This window comes from Panulirus ornatus, chromosome 63 (genome assembly GCF_036320965.1).
Source record: "Panulirus ornatus isolate Po-2019 chromosome 63, ASM3632096v1, whole genome shotgun sequence".
NCBI classification, from domain to species: domain Eukaryota; kingdom Metazoa; phylum Arthropoda; class Malacostraca; order Decapoda; family Palinuridae; genus Panulirus; species Panulirus ornatus.
Genome location: NC_092286.1, coordinates 3,360,962 through 3,382,043, shown reverse-complemented (window position 1 = coordinate 3,382,043; position 21,082 = coordinate 3,360,962). Strand labels below are relative to the sequence as shown.

At 42.6% G+C, this 21,082-nt stretch overlaps 1 protein-coding gene across 3 annotated transcripts in view; it reads right to left on the bottom strand.

The window, feature by feature from the left end:
• Nucleotides 1-21,082, bottom strand: part of LOC139745852 (protein gooseberry-like) — an 89,474-nt gene that overhangs the window by 47,985 nt on the left and 20,407 nt on the right. For 2 of the 3 annotated variants that reach the window (XM_071656457.1, XM_071656455.1), the window contains exons 2-3: nucleotides 16,397-16,587; nucleotides 15,447-15,577 (exon numbers count right to left, since the gene is read on the bottom strand). In XM_071656457.1, the coding sequence (XP_071512558.1) occupies nucleotides 15,447-15,577; nucleotides 16,397-16,587 (322 nt within the window). The remainder of the gene's footprint in view (nucleotides 1-15,446; nucleotides 15,578-16,396; nucleotides 16,588-21,082) is intronic. The other variant, XM_071656458.1, reaches the window with a different exon arrangement.

Here is a 21,082-nt window from a genome sequence, read left to right as displayed (position 1 = left end):
CTCTTAAGGGCCTCTCACGAGCCCTCAGGGCTCTTGTCAGTCACCCTGAAAAAGCCCGTTGCGCTAGGGCGCTCACGACCCTTTGTGATTCATTATCATGAAGCCAGAGATTCACATGGTTCAAATGATTCAGTGAATCTTGAGAGTGTGAGAACCCCACTGACTCACATGAGCTGTGAGGATTATATGAACACCGAGTTGTTAAGATTATCTCACACATTCTGAGGATTCTTATCAAGGTGCGTGAGCGTACAGGATGAAGGTGAGGTCATTATCTATAATAGCATAGTCCACAAAGGCTCTTTACTAAAACAGTTTCTGACCTCACACCTCTCAGCAGTCTTCAACCTCCATAAAAGCTCTCAAGTGTCTTCTTACAATTTTTCAAGAGTCTTGAGTTCCTAAGTTTGGTCTCAGGACCGAGAGAAACATTTCAGGTTGTTGAGAATCACAGATGTCAATGTTATCATCAAACTATGAAACGTCTTTGCTCGCCTCCAAGACTGACAATGTATCAAGAGTTTATTCCTCGTTCTCTCTCGGGTCACGAGATCACCAACTCCTGACCAGACTCTTACAAGTCTTTCTCAAGACCACAAGACTTTTAAACTTTTTCTCGTGATCTTGAGGGAATCTTCCCAACTATCTCCAGTTCGAGCGTTCTTACACTCTGGATGCCGCTCTCAACACACTCGAAACTCACCGGTTTCAAACCTGTCGACAATTTCAGTTGTCTCCTGACGTTCATAAGACAGTTAGATAACCTCTCACAACAGTCAAGCTCAGACAACCTCATCATTAGGATATTATGAGAAGAAAATGTCAATCTAACTTTGTTGTGTCTTATATTTCTTAGATGTTGTTGAATATTCTCATTCTTTACAATATCCCAGATGTTTTTACAGTTTTAGATATTCTTACAACACATATTCTCAAGTTCAGCAACTATTGAACGTTGGCTCAGGCCTCTAAGATGCAACCCAGACACATAAACAAAAACAGAAATATCCAGAATGCAGACGACAAATAACAAACCAGATCCTCACATTAAGGAAATGGGGGAAAGAAAATGAGTAATCAGCCTCTCACCAATTTTGTCCAGGGTAAATAACTTCCTATCACAAACACATGGGGAGCAGTTGTTGAAGAGAAGAGCGATGGTGATTGGAACGAATCATTATTTATTTCAAATTATAAAACTCCTTTATTATTCGTACCAGCAGTGGTACGAATGATAAAGGAATCCCTTATTGTTTGCTGAATTACGTTGGGAGGAGACATATGAATATCTATTGAGTTTCTACTTATTGTATATATCATGGTATATGTGGCATAACGTATATGTGGTTAAGTGCTGATAAGTATATGATATACGCTTTGAATAAAGAAATATGGCTTAATTGAAGTGATGATGCTTTTTATTGAGCGAACGGCTACTTATTAGTCTCTCTCTCTCTCTCTCTCTCTCTCTCTCTCTCTCTCTCTCTCTCTCTCTCTCTCTCTCTCTCTCTCTCTCTCCCACAACAGAGTCCTGACTCTAACTTCTCATACATTATCCAGAATTAGCAATTCCTGACATGAGCTTCGGCTTTATTCCGTCATTTCCTCTTGCTTTACTACCCAGCAAAAGCCACGTCCTCTTGCTTTACTGACGACCTCACTGAACAACCTGAGGCACATAGTGCAACACACAGACACACAGACACACAGACACACAGACACACAGACACACAGACCACAGACACACAAACCAAAAGACAAACACAGACACATACGCAGAGAAACAAGCATACAAACACATAAAACACAGGAACAAACAGAGAAATAAAGAAACAGACACTCAGAAATAGGGACAATCAGAGACAAAGACACAGACCGACAAACGCAAAGACACAGACCGACAAACGCAAAGACACAGACCGACAAACGCAAAGACACAGACCGACAAACGCAAAGACACAGACCGACGCACAGACAGAAGGTGGGGTGGGGTAGTGGCGGCGGCTGGCGTGCTGGGGCCAGTAATCCTCGCAGCAGGTAACATTACAGCTATATTGATCACTAAACAACTCACGCGATTGTTGAGGGTGAGGGTGGGGGGGGGGGGGGGGGGGACGAGAGGGGGAGGGGAGGGAAGAGGGTTGGGATGAGAGAGGAAGGTGTGGGAGAGGGAGTGGACGGGGTTGTGTGGGTTGTGAATATATGAATGAGAAGGAGAGAAGGTGGAAGATGGAGAAACGTGAACTGGAAGAGAGAGAGAAGAGGAGTCAGTAAGAGGCGTGACAGTAAGCTTCCTCATCCTGGCACACATGACCTCACACAACGGCAAGAATGAGAACAAGAAAAATAATAACAGGAAAAAGAAAAAACTTTTGACATTGAGTTTCTGTGTAACTTCTGATCATTTTTTTCTTCCGTGCTCTGCCATCTTTATCTCCTACATGATAATTAGAAGTTTAGTACATCACGTTTGATGTCTCCACTGAGAAACATTGTCATAAATTTAGTTTTAGTGAAGAGAGTTACTGTTTGTAGTCTTGAAATAATTCGAGAGCATAGATAATCCTGTTATCATTAGCATTACGATGGTTTGTGATCTTAGAGGATTAACATTACGCCAGGATCACTTACAAGGGAAGCATGAACAGTCCTAACAATTAACACAGACGTAATGAATTAATCTGGCTAATCAGACAGACGATTAATTCCAAACCTCCAGTTAAGACAGGATAATTATACAGCAATTATTGGTGAGGATAATCTGCAAGTCTGTCTCGGTTGATGACGTAGGATGAAATGCAAATACTTTTGTGCTTTTCATTTGTTACGGTCTTTACGAGTACCGTACCACCAGTGTTTCATACTTTATAACATGAGTAACTTTAAGTTGTTACACAACTCTCCGTAACACTGACTCTTCTTCTTCGTTGATTGTAAACTCTCATATAATTTTCCTGGGTTGTTTCTTCGTTGGTATGTCTAATGATTGGCCTGAGCCGTCGCGTTGTTAGTCTTGTGTGATGAGCTACATTATAACCCTTATGTCATACGAAAGTAGAGGTCACTACCTCTCTTGTCGGTCGTTTGTTACGTCAGTTTCAGAGGGACGGGAGGAGGTAAGGGTAATTCTCCCAACCACCCACACTCCAGTGTGTGTTTTTTTTTTATTCTAATGACGGTCTCTCTCTCTCTCTCTCTCTCTCTCTCTCTCTCTCTCTCTCTCTCTCTCTCTGATGTATGTGTGTGTGTGTGTGTGTGTGTGTGTGTGTGTGTGTGTATGTGCGTGTGTGTATATGTGTGTGTGTGTGTGTGTGTGTGTGTGTGTGTGTGCGTGCGTGTGTGTGTGTGTGTGTGTGTCAAGCGCCACATAACGACCTTTCTAAGTTTAGTACATATATTTCTTCCATTATTTCCATCATTCATAACTTTGCCTGATGACACATTGGACTATCACCATTATACCTCGAATAATTACGAGCTAAAATCCACTTCACTTGTCAGCAAGAAATTTTGTTAGCAAAGTTTCAGTTGATGAGGAACTATGATCCTTTTATCGTCTTTCAGGAAAGACCATAATCTACTCTTTGTACCGACTAATATTTGCAATATTGAAACTTTATCATTGTAGCCTTTATGCAACAGTTTACTACTGACTATAGTCCTATGATCCCATACCTCGAATAATTCCACCCTCGAAGTCTTGGAATTATGGTCTTTCAAGACGCCTTTACGACGGGTGTGAGTCGTGCACAACCCTTCTTAAATATTCCTGCCATGGAAGTTACGGGACTTTGACCCTTGTATCTTACTTCAGTACGGGTGGGACTCCTATCCTAGTGTCCAGGTGACCGAACCCGGCCACGATATTCTCCCATCCATCACGCGGGACACAAAGCGAAGGCCTCATCCCAACACCTCGAAGAAACGGGATAAAACTTAATAATATCCAAGTACCCAGAACTGAGTCGGATACGGCGCCCAGCTGAGGCTTCGGAAGTGTTGCGAACCTGACCATCGGTGAGTTCGAGCGAAAATGGTTCGGAGTAAAGTGGTTCAGATTTCATAACCTATTGGTCTATATTCTTACAGCAGGAGGCAAGTGGGTTGTTTGTGAACCTTAGAGAAATTTTAGAAAATATTATCACATGTCGAACTTGGAAATGTTATAATAACACACTTGTCTATGTATAAAAAGTTTCTCCCACCTAAAAGGAACTACAACTAAGATTATAGATTCGCGACACTATGAGCAGGACTCACGAAGCAGGTGTTTAGTGTTATAATAATTCAGATACGTTGCTCAGATGTATATTATCTATCCAGTCCACTAGACGAGAAGATCAGGATTTTCATGGATTTTGTGCATGAATATTATATAACCTGGACCTGTACTATAACCTGGACCTGTACTATAACCTAGACCTGTACTATAACCTGGACCTGTGCTATAACCTGGACCTGTGCTATAACCTGGACCTGTGCTATAACCTGGACCTGTGCTATAACTGTGCTATAACCTGGACCTGTGCTATAACCCGGACATATACTCGTCATCCAATATTTCTTACGTTAACCTGATCAAGAAGTGTGTTGGTAAAATAACAACAGTTGTAAGAAGGAAATGTTAAGAATAAAGTATCAAGAACATCAAGCAATAAAAAGTAATAAAACAGAATATATATATATATATATATATATATATATATATATATATATATATATATATATATATATATATATATATATATATATATATACAAAGGCGTTGCTATGGTGAATATGGACACTCCAGGTGTGAGAAGGGTACATTACATGTTAATTACAGGTAGGGCAATTAGCGCGTGCAATTTCTCCACAATGATGCCGCAATTAACGTGAAATTAAAGTAAGAGACGAGGGAAGGTAAACAGGGGAACAACGGACTCCAGGATGGACGAGAGGAAGTGAGAAGTCTACTGGCGGACAGGATGAACGACCAGGGTGATTAAACCCTTTGATCACGACGTTACGACCCTTGGGTATGACGGTGCGACCCACGAGTATGACAGAACGGCCCCATGGGTATGACGGGACGATCCTTGGGTATGGGTGTACGACACCCGAACACGAGGGTTTCATCTTTGGGCTTCGCCAGGGGTGTGGCCTGGCTTTTGATCCGACCCTCAAGCGTTAGGTTAAAGGTGAAGCCATTAAAACCAAAGGGTCGTACAGTCGTGCTCCAAATGTTAGTCCTAGGATGAGGTCACGGTAGTCAGGGGCTTAGGTCACAATACTCAGGGGGTCAGGTCACAGTATTCATGGGTCAGGTTAAAACACTTCGGTGCTGGGTCATCGTACACTACAGTTAGGTCATCATGCTAATGAGTTTCCCACTGAACTTATCATGGACGTAAATCACATTGCAGTGCTCTTCGGTCGGTTATCATAGTGACCGTGAAAGTTGCGTACGAGTTATCTTCTGCAAAAATCTTCGATCAATCACATGACATCTCTCACACTGTCATGTTTATTGTTATCGTTGAGACCATCTGTGATAAAAACCCGATGTTACCTTATCACAGAGTAATCAAAAGGCCATAACTGACAGCTAGGTGTATGCAGTGTTGTTACTGTAACGACGAATTTCGCAAAGAAAAATAACGATGCCGGATTTTGTGTTTGAAACGAGTGATGTCATGAATGAATTGCTTCATATATTATACAGCGTCAGCAACGTCTTGACCCCCCCAGCGATGACAGCGATGTTGAACGAGAAAAACAAAAGTCTGGAGGATTCAACTCAGATTTACAACTTAGATTAAGATTTGGCGTAGAGAGAACAAGATCATCTGCCAAGAATTAGCGACTGTTACAAGTTATAATGGACTCATTTTCTTGTTGCTGTTGTGTGCTAAAAAGAAAGAATAGAATAAAGTTTGCAAAAAATGGTGATATATATATCATGATAAGATGAGCGATATCAAACATTAGTGGAAGATGAAGTATGTTGGTGATAAACATTTTTTTTAAGAATATAAAACGTAAGGTAAACTAGATCGGGAATTACAACAGTAAGAGGAAGTTGAAGAACGAAAGTAGTAAAATAAAGAAAAGCTGAAAAGAAAGAGAGCGACGAAATAAAGCAAATTCTAAGGAAGAAAGCTAAAAGGCAAGAGAAAATTCACTACTTAAGCATGAAGAGGAAGAGACCCTAAAAGCACTTAACGCTCTTAAAGATTTTCTGAAGACTTTTTTATACCAGCTTTACGAACCCACCCTCCCTCCTCCCTCCTCCCTTTTTGTAATTATCCTGATCCGATGCATAATTAATCTGGAAATCCGAGTCCACCAATTAGCGTCATGGGTGTCATGAAGCCACGCCTCTTTGACGCCTGGAAACTGGAAGAGGGGTTGAGGGTCGAGTGTTGCAGGCATGCGATGTTATTGGAAGGGTCTGGATGAGCTTAGAAATATCGCATGGAGGATTATGAAGAGGGCTTGGGGACTGGACATTAAAAAACGGCTTGGAGATTGGACACCAGAAGAGGACTTAGAGACTAGGTAGTGGAGGAGTAACCACAGAGGTGTTTGAGGGTTGGTGTGGTCAGGCCCAAGGTATATGTTGGGGACTGGAGACCAGATGTGTCTGGAAAGTTATTGAAGGACTGGAACTCTCCAAGTCATATTACACCTTGGTGACTGGAAATTAAAGTAGTGATTGCAGTAATACCTCAGGACTGGAACCACCTGGATCGCAGTACAAAATAGATTTGTAGGAGGGAGAGCGGCGGTACAAGATTACTATCAAATTTAAGTTACCTTCAGAGTGTCAGAATTTAGATGGAAATGTGTTTTTAAGTACACGAGGACGACGGTGCGACCTTTGAGGATGACACAGTGACTCTTGAGCACGAGGGTACAATCCCTGACTGTGATGACCTCGTCTTTTGACCTGGTCCTTGAGAGTTACTTGGAAGGCCACATCATCTACTCATTGGTCGTAATGTCACGTCCAAATGTCGTACCGTCGTGCTCAGGGGTGGAACCGTTATCCTGAAGGGTGGTACTGTCTTGTTCAAGGGTCGTACCGTCACGCTCAAGGGTTTAGAGGAATGAGGACTCGAGGCGCTTCACAAAAAATAGACAGGAAGTGTTAACTCGTTAGGCGTTTCAGACGTGTGAACTAATTGGTCGTCTGGAAAGGTATGGAAAAGATTTGTCAAGAGGATATAGCTATTATGAGTTTATGGTGAATATGAGTTTTTTTTTTTTTTTTTAGTTCCTAAATAATAGCGAGTTCAGTGGTTGTGGGAAGTTAGAAAAGTTAAGGATAAAAGAAAAAAAAATATTCAGGTTATGAAGAAGACGTGAAGGAGCGCGGTAATGCAAGGTAGAGATTACGGAGAACTGATGGCTTGCTGGAATGCCTGATGGCTTCAGTGGACTGGAGATCGAGAGTTTCACGTTCTTGTGTAATGAAGATGCGGGTAATGTGGCAGAACATAGGAAGCTTAACTATCGCCCAAGCTTATTGTGGTTCAACCTCTTGAGCACGATGGTATGATCCTCGAGGACGATAGTATAGCCCTTTAGCACGAAGGTATGACCCTAAAGTATGACCATCGGTACGATGGCGTGACCTTATGTCCGCTTGAGGTGTGGTAAGATCCTCGAACATTTCCAGCAAGAGAGATCCTAGAAAAGCGGGTTATTAGGGTGAGGATACATCCTTCACGTGATGTCACTGTGAAAACATGGAGAGCATATTTACGAAGCTGGCATTCGATAGTGAGCTGGAACGCGGTGGATCACAGAAATGTTGTTGGTTGTTAGGTTTCCAGGGAAATACTCCACAGTGTAGCGGTAAACGCGTCAGGGATGCCATATCACGGGAAAAATGATAAATGCCTCTTAAGTACCTATAGCCATGAGGGTAATGATGAATACTTTCAAGATTCTGTTCGACTGGAAAATGTTCAGCGCCTTGAACATGGCCTTCAAGGGTTAGGATCGTGAGGACACAGGGAAGCACAAAGCATTACATCTCTGTAGAAGGAGTTATCAAAACAATTGCTTTATCTACATTACATAGGTATCAAAATACATATAGGTACATAAGTGAGAGAGGGCTTTAAAGTTTAGAAATCTGTATGTACCACTAGATTTATACATAAGTTACGTCAGACTCTGAGAAACTGTGTTGTATGATGAAAATAGAAATCATACTCGAAATCATTTCCATGGCTGATATGGAGTGAAATAATCTGAACTCAAAATGGCTTGGTTAACATTTATGTTTTCTTGGGATTGGTCTCGCTCATCACATCTGTCTCACAGAAATCTGAAGCTTATCCAGGCAGAGAAATTGCTGTTGAACACACACACACACACACACACACACACACACACACACACATATATATATATATTATATATATATATATATATTATATATATATATATATATATATATATATATATATATATATATATATATATATATATATATATATATATATATATATATATACATATGTGTGTGTGTGTGTGTGTGTGTGTGTGTGTGTGTGTGTGTGCATCAACACATGGCACTTATCAATTTAACCGAATACAGTAATCAACACGTAACATGCATAGTGTATATTTATGTACAAGGTATAATATATGTGTTCATGTGCGTGTGTTTGTACGCATTCACGCCTTGACACACACACACACACACACACACACACACACACACAAAGATCCACAACATTCACAATACTTCATAGAACGCCCAAGAAAATTATTCTTCCCCTATGAAAAATGGAAAGAAAATATCGCGTATGTACAATGGATTTTCAAAAGACAAATTTTCATGTTGCTGGCTCGTCATGTATTCACTGGTAAACAGGGCTGGGCTTCATGATGTAAATTGGCTGAGAATATTTGATTGTGGTGTGTAAGGTTTGACTGACAGCCACAGGCCAGCAGTGTACTTTGCTTGGCATGTCAGGTAAACTCCTGTATATGAGGCCCAGTTTTTCCTCTGTTCACATGACATGTTGACGGTTTGTGATCCCATTAGCACGTCGTTACGGCTTTTGAGCACGGCAGTGCAATCCTTGAGGACAACAGTTCGACCCCCGAGTACGATTTTTGAGTACAAAGGTTCAAACAAACCTTTGAGGACGACGGTATAACCCTTACGTATGATGACGTGACCTATGATCTGACACCCCTTAACGAGCAGGTTAAAGTCTGGGTCATCATACCTAAGGGTTTACCTTCCTGATTAAAGACATGACCCATCCTAGGTTTAGGATTGGCGAAACCTTAACGACAAGAACTTTGCGTGAGAACTATGACCCATTATTCTGATAAGCAATTCGACATTTGTCGCCGCGATAGCCGGGTTCGAAGCCCTCTTCCTGTACCACAGTCAGAAGACACGTTTCTATATTGTTATGATACTGAGAGAATTTCTAAACTCTGATATCAAAAAACTGCGGATTCATTTCTTTTGTGTGAAACAGGATTTTGACGAGTACATTGTGTTTTAAAGATTGAAAGGTAAAACCTTACCCACGATTTGAACGAAGAGATGAACTGTAAACTGGAAAAGATAGTTCTGTTGATGTATTCAGTTAAGAAAATGTCATTCACGTTTCACGATCCGTCATGCGTTCGCTGTAACTTCTGAACTTCTCGAACTTGTCAGCCTCTTACTTGCAGTAAATCATTCCGCACACTAAAAAGCAGAAGAACAAGAAGAAGAGGAAGAAGAAGAAGAAGAAGAACAAGAAGAAGAAAAAGAAAAAGAAGAAGAAGAAGAAAAGAAGAAAGATCAGAAGCTAAAAGACTGAGCTTGTAAGAGCCGACCAAAGTGTCCAATCATAAAGATTCTCATATCATTTGTGGATATTTTTTTCCTTCGTTCGCAGACCACAAATGTTTCCAGCAGAGGACAGACCAGCGAGAAGTTACAGTAGACTTTGGTTACGTTCGTCCACGACTTCAAGTGACGGTAAATGTATCGTTATATCCCAGTGCCCGGTTATCTCTGTGGTTTGTGCTCAGCCGAGAGTCGAAACTCGTACTTGGTATGAATACATACTCGCCCATACTACTCTGTACCACATTATCTCGAGATAATTTGCATATCTCTCCGCACTATTAACAAATTAACGATTATTTTCTCCGTGTTTCTGAGGTGGTGATTATCTGAGATAATCGGCGGCCTGCCCACGCCCGGCCAGACGGCATTGGGATCCGGCACGAACTACGGAATAAAAGGTAATTCGACTTTAATTGCTGCTCAGACATGATCGAACATCGACACTCAGCTGAATCGCTGTAGCGTCAGCGATTATCCTCGAATTGTCTGAGAAAATGAATACATTATCACGTTTTAGTTTCTCTTCGACACTCATGCAAATTATGTAATCAACCAGTTCGATCTATTGACACAACAGGAATGGAATTACGTATGTTTCTCATTTGATTTAATTTCGTGAATTAAAAAAAAAAAAAGTTTCCCTAATTCATGTACATTTTTTTGCGAACAAAATACATCCTTCACAGCTTCAGTAAAATTCAGAACTACTTATTCTTCATGAAAAAAATGAGTTATCCTTCTAGAATTGGAAGAAAATGAGGTTTGAATTTTACGAAGCAGATAGATTCGGAGCGCTTCATCCAGAGAACCAACATTCTTTCCTTCGTACACTGTTAACTCGAGCAGGACACGCTGACTCTTTCTGGCTCTTAGGCTCTTTATTCCTCGAAGTCTTCATTGTTCAGAGGTTTCAGGCCACGCGTGCGAACCCGCCAACCACGGAAGACCTTGAACTGTGCCAGACGCACCGAACGGGAAGGTGCTGATCTATACGAACCGTAAATGCTTCATCCTCGCTAATTTCACAACTATAACCATGTCGCTTTAACACCGCCGCGCGCGGGCTGTGGGAGATGGCTGTGACACTGTGCTCCAGAGATGAAGGCTAAGGTTTTCACGGTGCACCACAAAGGAAACTAACTTATTCCCAGTAAATGACAGACGAAGGTATGGCTTACTTTACCACCGGGAGCCATACAAGAGGAAAGGTTGAATGATGTCGCTGTACTAAGCAAGGAACAGCTGTGTTGACACACTGGAACACAACGGGGCTGTTTCTCCACAGAGATGCACCACAAACGAAAGACTTACAGCAGTGGCTTGCCACAGATAAGGGGAATCCTCTTCCGACTTGAGCCAGAAAATGGAAGTTCCATTCCTTGTAGAAGTGATAATGATGATGATAATGATGATGATAATGATGAAGATGATAATGATAAATATAGATTTCTCCAAATGTGATACATGTAATACAGGTTATAGAGTATGGCAAGGTCAACATCTTTCATATCATGTAGAAACGTGATATTGTTACAATTATCTGAATGTATTTGAAGAAATATCTTTCCACCTGATATTCGAGTGATGTGTAATGAAAAATGGAGGCATGAACTTTGCATCAATTACTGCCATCATAATTACATTAAGTTAATCATGTTACTTATAATGGGATTTTCCTAGAGTTAATGTGTCAGTGATGCAAACCTACGTTGATAATGTATAGTTGTGAAAGATATTTTTCTTGCTGCTCCGCCATACTCTTCTCACGAGAAGTTATCCTATTTAGAGGAAGAAAAAAAATGGGAGGCATGAGAACCAATTTAGGAAGACGGGACGAGGTAAAAACCTGATAAAGGTGGACAAAGGAAGCGGGCAGACCGTGGAAGAGAATAAAGAAAAGTAGATTGCCAGTCATTCACATTAGACAATAGCCAAAGGATTTTTAGCTGGGGCGAACAGACGAGAGTCTGGGCAACGGAGACTCACACCTGCCTGACGCCGGGTGGTTGCCTCCTTTTCTCTCTCTATACGGCAACACTTGAGGAAAAAAAACTGTCATCGCAAATAAGATATTTACAACCTCACAGTTTATGAATTTGTTTAAGCATCATACAGACTGCAAACTCAGGACAGTATTTAGTGGGATAAACACAGCCTCACAGACTATAGTGAACACAAGACACGAAACTGTACCTATGAAAGTGAACCTGTGATTAATCAGATCAAATTATTTGACATTAACGTTTATTCAGAGGATTTTCGTTACTCTCGACTTTAGATTGTAAGTCTTGAAACATTAGATGAATCTGAGAAATATAAATAATTTTCAAAGACGTATCTGAGTATGTGGACTCCCATACCTAATATATGTCAGAATGAACAGCTTTCTATATTTTGCAGTAATTCATAACACATAACATATCAGTTTATCAAAATGATCGAAACTATGTTCAGTTATACACTATGTCTTTCTTTCTTTGTCCAAATTCCGCGCAATGACGTAACAGAAATTATTCTTTTCACTTTTTTTTTTTGCGAACGATGTGTAACTATCCAGGAAGTTCCTTAATTGACGAACTTCAAGACAAGGCAGGTAAAAACACCTCTTGTGACACAACAGGTGAGGGTGGGGATGGGGTGGGGGGGAGAGGCGGTAGGATGGGAAAAACACCTGAACCTTCACTGAAAGCCATCAGTCTGTGATCTAATTCCCATTAATGACTGAGTGTGGGATGCATGGTGGGTAATTATGTTAGTAAGCCTGACATATAGTGTCTTCCTTTTGTTGATGTACCACAAGCAGACATCTGGAGGACGCTGCAAGACTCACTGACTCTTTGATCACGCTGGAATGAGGGGAAAAAAAAGTCTTTGACACATTCGTCACATAGAAAGTGGGCAATACCAGTACCATGGAAAACGGAAAAACGGTTGTTAACGTTGTTTGAAATATATTTTACACAGCAGTTTTCAGTAAATGTTGTCCATTTTTTCCCCTGGCATTTGACAAGAGCGTACCATGGCTATTGTTTCTTGTTTTCATAATGATCTGATGATTACGATGAATGTTGATGAGAGACATGGTTAATCATCGGCTCCTGTTGGTTGATGCCATGATAGACCTGATGATCATAATGATGATGATGATGATGATGATGATGATGATGATGATGGTGGTGGTGGTGGTGACAGGGAGGAATGAAGATGATAATGTGTTGAGTAATGATGAGCTCCAGATCAGAATCATCATTTATTTAGTAATGTACCTGATGATGATGATGATGATGATGATGTTGAGGTGGAGAACGTCTACGTATAATGATGATAATGATAATGATGAGTATCAGTCATGACGTAACAAAAGACGATGATATTGGCGCACATCATGGTGCGCAGACATCCATTTCCACATTTTCTATTTGCGCTTTAATTCTACATCTATGATTAGATAGAAGATAAGCTCCTCTTTGGTGAGTGTGTGTACACATCTATGCATTATGAGTGTGTACACACACACACACACACACACACACACACACACACACACACACACACACACACACATATATAGATATATATGTACTTCCATTAACCTCATCCATGTGTATACATGAGTGCATCAGTTTGTATCTTTTGTGCCTTTATTTGTATTTGTTATCACTATAACTGACCTCCTGATTCAGTGAATGACGTATTGTGTTTCATTATTGATCTAAGCCACCCGAGGTTACACACAGTAAAGCGAGTGCTATTTCTTTTTTGTATGAGTCAGAGTTTTTATGTCCACACGACAAAAAGCCTTGGACAGCGAGCGATCGCGTTCGTAAGGTTGGCCTGTCAAGGTTCGAACGCGGATGTAATTTCCGCTTTTCTGTTGTGTATCTCTGAGCCGATCACCTGTGTAGAGCGGCCATACGCTAACATCGATTTGTGGTTGAACGTTATATACAAGGCTTATGTACCACGAAGGATATATATATATATATATATATATATATATATATATATATATATATATATATATATATATATATATATATATATACCGAATTAGATTTCTTCTTGTAAAGGTAAGAGTTTCTCACTCTGTGCACTAAGACCAGGGTCCTCCATTCACAATCTCGTTCAAATATTAATCAGGATTATATACGATATTAATCTTATGCAATCAGGGCCGAATATATAATTACATATGCAAATATATATTCATAATTATATATAGCATGCACAAGTAATCACATCCATATTCCTGGGTGTCTATATGTATCCATAAAATATATCCACTTAACAGTTACTTTCCACTTCCGAGGCTCTAATTACCTGTAGATAATTACACTCTGGAATTAGGCAATTAAACATTTTTCTTATGAAGACATCTTAGCGGCCATTGCGTGAGGGACTGACCATATGTTTCTCAGATGAAGATTTAATTACTTAAAGTCATTACGAATTACAATTACATTTGAATTACATCAAATTATTTTGAATAATCGTTTACTTTCTAGTTAAGCGGAGTGAGACACGTCGTCCGCTTTTGAAAACGTGTTTCACGATTTCTATTTTTCCTAAAGTTTATGTTTGAGATGTGGGTTCCGCCGTGTTGATATCACGAGACGAGATCACACACACACACACACACACACACACACACACACACACACACACACATATGTATATATATATATATATATATATATATATATATATATATATATATATATATATATATATATATATATATATAAAGGATTATTATAACACATAGAACATGTGTCATAATATAATTCAAAAACAGAGTCGCAGAATTTTGTGGTAACAAGGGGTGCAAGAAGGCATTATCCAGCATGTCATTCCGTCACATATTTGTCCTTGTAACACATGTAATTAGGGGTTATTCACCCTGGGTTTCGAGAGAGGATCCTAGGCCTTAATGGGAAGTGTCACAAGGGGCGAAAACGCTTGAGGTACTTTAACTTGAGGGGGGCGGGTGTGGAGGGGGGAAGGCGAGGCCATATTTCAAGGTTGCGTTGACGAGGGCGAGACCTACCGCGTTGCATGGGCGTTGACTGGTTAGGGTCTTGCGTGGAGGATGTGAGGTTGGGGGTGTGAGAAGAGAGAGAGAGAGAGAGAGAGAGAGAGAGAGAGAGAGAGAGAGAGAGAGAGAGAGAGAGAGAGAGAGAGAGAGAGAGAGAGAGAGAGAGACGCAGGAAATTAGGGAAGAGATGGAGAGAGATATGGCGAAAAATGAAAGAAAGAAGAGAGGTAAGAAGGAATACAATGATGGAAATAGTAGAGGTTGTGAGGAACTGTGACAGGAAGAAGAAGAAGAAGGAGGAGGAGGTGGTGGTGGGAACAGATAACGTTAACTGTATGGAGAAGATAAGGACGTTCTTGGAGCCTGAGTCTTGCACGCCAACACTTAGTAATCATAAAGAAAATTTAGCTTTCAAATTGAATTACAAAACTTTAAGAACGTAAATACAAGAAAGTACGTAAACCCAACAAGAAGCCATGATACAGAATGAGAGTAAACAGTTGAGGACCGACCGTATATATTGTCCTACGGAACTCCATTTTGAGGCAAACTTACCTGTCGCGTATCTCCCAGGAGAAGACTCCTGGGTTCTCCTTCTTGTAGTCGGCAACCTTCCGTTCGATCTCCGGCGTGGCTACTCGGGGCTTCGATCCACCAATGACACCGGGACGGATCGAACCCGTCTCCTGCAGAAAGTGCAGGAGAAAACGCAATGTTAGTTGAGGATTCATTGAGAGCTGCAAAGGCTGTTTCAATATAATTTTTTAGTTTTATTGTCCCTATGTGTATATTCATTTAATAGCATATATATATATATATATATATATATATATATATATATATATATATATATATATGGTATGGAAGGGTAGTAGTAAAGACTCCTGCATAACTTCATCAGATGATTACTGAAGAAATTTTGCACGTGGTCAAATTACTTCTTTTTTAGTAAAAAAAAGAGGGAAGATTTTACATGCATTCAGTATATAATCATAAGTAAACTAAATCAAGAATGGATTCCCATGTTTTAGAACGTGCTCAGTAAAAATGATCAAGAATTCTATGTATATAGGTTGCAGTATCTTGTCATGATTTCTTTTATATATCATCATGTATTTTGTCATATATCATTATGTACGATGAAGTTCACTATCATGGCAGATATAACGTAAGTGTATCGTTGTGTGGACACTCTGGGCTTTACAGTGAGGAGCACCATCAGTGCTGGTGTAGCGGTAAGGTCAGCTTACCTGTCTGTGTTCCGTGAACACCTGACACTCACACTGCTTCATGTTGACCCTACCACCCATCACCATCACCACAATCACTGCCACCACCACAACCACCATCAACCACAACCACAACCACCATCAACCACAACCACAACCACCATCAACCACAACCACAACCACCATCAACATCGCTTCCTCACCAACACTATCACCACCACTACCACTACCACCACCACCATAGTTAGTATCACCACCACTGGTTCCTCCACCTACCTGGTATCTATTGAGTATCTTAGATACACATCCATGAGAAACTCTCAGCTGACGGGAGATGACACAGGGGCGTATCCCGGCGGCGGCCATCTCGACGATCTTGAGCCGTATGTGGTTAGGTAGAGGGCGGCCATTGATGTATACCCCGCCCAGCTGGTTCACCCGTCCTTGGCCTGCCGGAGAAGTCATTCCTGCTCTCGTTATAATTCATGTTTGGTTCCAGGCTTCCTTATCTTACTGGCTATCAGGCAAGCTAATACATGATTATCTCTTATCTTCCGCTTTATCAGTGGCTAATATATGATTATCCCGATTGCGGGTGATTGGTAAATGCTACTGGGTAACACTTTACGAATTATTTAATGTGTACAGTGGGCGGGGGGGTTGTTACTGGGTTGAGGTAAGGTTGGGAGACGACCAGCTGCTCATCTGCTACACCCCCGAGCAACAGATTGGGGCATGAGGGGGTCCCGTGTATGATGAGGGGGTCCCGTGTATGATGAGGGGGTCCCGTGCATGATGAGGGGGTCCCGTGCATGATGAGGGGGTCCCGTGCATGGTGAGGGGGTCCCGTGCATGATGAGGGGGGGCCCGTGCATGATGAGGGGGGTCCCGTGCATGATAAGGGGGGTCCCGTGCATGATGAGGGGGTCCCGTGCATGATGAGGGGGTCCCGTGCATGGTGAGGGGGTCCCGTGCATGGTGAGGGGGTCCCGTGCATGATGAGGGGGGTCCCGTGCATGATGAGGGGGGTCCCGTGCATGATGAGGGGGTCCCGTGCATGATGAGGGGGGTCCCGTGCATGGTGAGGGGGTCCCGTGCATGATGAGGGGGTCCCGTGCATGATGAGGGGGTCCCGTGCATGATGAGGGGGGTCCCGTGCATGGTGAGGGGGTCCCGTGCATGATGAGGGGGTCCCGTGCATAATGAGGGGGGTCCCGTGCATGATGAGGGGGGTCCCGTGCATGATGAGGGGGTCCCGTGCATGATGAGGGGGGTCCCGTGCATGATGAGGGGGGTCCCGTGCATGATGAGGGGGTCCCGTGCATGATGAGGGGGGTCCCGTGCATGATGAGGGGGTCCCGTGCATGATGAGGGGGGTCCCGTGCATGATGAGGGGGTCCCGTGCATGATGAGGGGGGTCCCGTGCATAATGAGGGGGGTCCCGTGCATGATGAGGGGGTCCCGTGCATGAGGGGGTCCGTGCATGTGAGGGGTCCCGTGCATGATGAGGGGGGTCCCGTGCATGATGAGGGGGTCCCGTGCATGATGAGGGGGGTCCCGTGCATGGTGAGGGGGTCCCGTGCATGATGAGGGGGTCCCGTGCATGATGAGGGGGTTCCGTGCATAATGAGGGGGGTCCCGTGCATGATGAAGGGGTCCCGTGCATGATGAGGGGGTCCCGTGCATGATGAGGGGGTCCCGTGCATGATGAGGGGGGGTCCCGTGCATGATGAGGGGGTCCCGTGCATGATGAGGGGGGTCCCGTGCATGATGAGGGGGGGTCAAAGTTTGTGGAAGAGCTTCCGGAGGTTTGTGAGTTGGGGTGGGGTCAGAGGGAGAGATGTGAGGTCAGTAAAGTGGCAGGAAACTGATGAATGATGTTGACGGCTTGGGTGAAAGGCTGGGTCGTGTACGTGACTTGATACATTTAGTGAATATATATATATATATATATATATATATATATATATATATATATATATATATATATATATATATATATATATATATATATATATATATATATATATATATATATATGTGTGTGTGTGTGTGTGTGTGTAAAACCACAAGGAAAGCACAAACCAGCTTCCTTGTGATATCCCTGTATGGTCGACCATATTTGCTCAATCTATCCTCGTAACATCCTCTATTCTAACAACCCATCCCTACAGCTAGTCATGTTTAAGCTACTTCATTCTAGAAATACACCTCATTGATCTACCCCGACGTCGAGATTGGCCCAGTGTGAGGTGCTCCTCCATATGTTCCACGGAATGTAGATGTGCAATGAGGGAAGGAGTCTCCATAGTTGCCAGTGAGGGAAATTCTCGATATTTTCATTTCATAGTTGTACATTACCTGTTATGTCCAGATTATGTATGTCATTATGTACGTCATTATGTGTCATTAATGATCCCCTTCCCTCACCTCGCCTCTCAATGTCAAGCTGTCACTTAGTAATTACATCAACTTGTGACCATACTGAATTCCTTATTTGTTACATCTTAGAATATATATATATATATATATATATATATATATATATATATATATATATATATATATATATATATATATATATATATATATATATATATATATATATACATATAGTGTGTGTGTGTGTGTGTTTTGTGTGTGTGTGCGTGTGTGTGTTTTGTGTGTGTGTGTGTGTGTGTGTGTGTGTGTGTGTGCGTGTGTGTGTTTTGTGTGTGTGTGTGTGTGTGTGTGTGTGTGTGTGTGTGTGTGTGCGTGTGTGTGTGTGTGTGTGTGTGTGTGTGTGTGTGTGTGCGTGTGTGTGTGTGTGTGTGTGTGTGTGTGTGTGTGTGTGTGTGCGTGTGTGTGTTTTGTGTGTGTGTGTGTGTGTGTGTGTGTGTGTGTGTGTGTTTTGTGTGTGTGTGTGTGTGTGTGTGTGTGTGTGTGTGTGTGTGTGTGTTCAAGCTGACCCGGGTCATTCTGCCAGAGATGCTTCTGTGAGAATCACAGTTTCTCGAGATTGATGACTCGTCCGCCAGACATCACCGGAAGAGTGTCGGGACGGGCGATTACACGGCTCATCAAGTAAGCAAATCCGTCCTTAACGCCTATATGTTTTGCTGTTTATCACGCTGCCGTCTGCCGCACACTGACACATGATAATAAATCTACTTTATGAGCTCACAGAGACATTCTGAGTCTTGTACCTCAACTGTATAAGGACTAAAGTTTCTTTCCTCATTTTTTCTACGTAGGTTCAGTGGTCGAGTGTAGTTATAACTTACATCAGACAAGCTGATGCTTAACTACTTACTATTCGTATTAGTAACGAGAGTCGTGTGAAGTGGGTGATTCAGATGAAGACTCACGCACCCCACCTCCTCTCCTGTGGTCTCGCCTTGTGAGGTATGAACCAACTTGTACCAGCCTGCACCAGCCTGCACCAGCCTGCACCAGCCTGCAGCAGCCTGCACCAGCCTGTACCAGCCTGCACCAGCCTGCACCAGCCTGCACCAGCCTGGACCAGCCTGCCGAGGATCGTCGTCCTCATGGCTCAACCAGAGATGATTGTGAGGACATTGGTTGTATCATGACAACACACAACCTCGAAATGAAGGGTTATTATAAGGGGCATATTCTACACCTCTCGTGTACACATATATATCTCGTGTACATATATATCTCGTATACATACATATACATCTCGTGCACATGTGTATCTCGTGCACATACAGTCACTTCGTCAAGTTCTGCCGTGGTAGGTTTTTTGATGCGAGTCCGGCGTCTCGCTGGAGCCTTATATACACACACGTGATGTAACGTACAACTTGTGTTGCTGATGCGAGGCCACCACACTTGTGTTGCATGACACCAGCTCTCCTGGAAATGTCAGTTGTTATTGTTTTCTGTTTCAGAATAGCAGCTGGGGGAGCAGGGGGTAGGTCGAGGAATGGGGGCTTAATGTTCACTAAAGTTGTTTGTTAAATGATGTTAATCTTGAAGGAAAATGTTCCCGTGGTTGTCGACTGGACTGCGTGTCTTGTTGTTATCGTGTACGAGAAACGCACATCAGATAATGACCGATGGTCCTGGTTTGAGGTAGAATCTGGTCGTAGGTCCTGGTGAGTGGGGAGGTCCTCTCCCGTCGCCGTGACCTGTCCTGGGACAATCTATTGACTCGTCCTGAACTGTGCCAGAGTGTGACAGAGCCACGAGAGGACCACATCTCTCCCGGCGGCAACACTAACTAACACACGCAGACACAACACCTTACAGTCAACCCTTTGTTTTGCATACCTGAGCGAGGAGCAGCGGGCTGGGGTGCGGCCTCCAGAGGTGCAGGTCACGTGACAGATCATCACCTTGACAACATTCACTTAGATCACACCACAGGCAGTACACATGTGTAGGTCAGATCACTGTCCCGTCACAAGGCCTTCAGACTAGACCATGTCAGTATACGGAGCTAGGGAGACGTCCGGGAGTTGACTGCTTCACACAAGACTCCTCGGAGTGTTACTACTTCTTCAGTAGACGTCGTCAGTAGTAGGTTAGTGAGACAAAACATTATCCCAAGTGGAAGTCCATCGATAAATGAGAGGGTCATGTCTGTGTGTGTAGACAGATGGGAATAAGCGACGGTGGGAGCAAGATGTGTCTGTCGAACGGACGAAACAAGAATTTCGTTTGGGAACTGAAGTTAGACGTTCAACAGTAACGGATGATCCCAGTTAGGGAAGTACGTGTGGATGTGTGAGGGACACTGACGGTGTAATCACAAGTGTTAATTGGTATGGAAAGTGAGTGCATGTGGCTCCAGCTGTGAGGACTTGTAATGGTTGACGAGGAGGAGGGTTCTCTCGCTGGCTACAAGACACGACTCACATGCGGACCATAGCCTCTGTCACATGACGACGTCATCAGTTACTAGTTATCAGTTATGTTTCTTTTGATAACCAGACACCAGACCGTCACCCCGCCCAG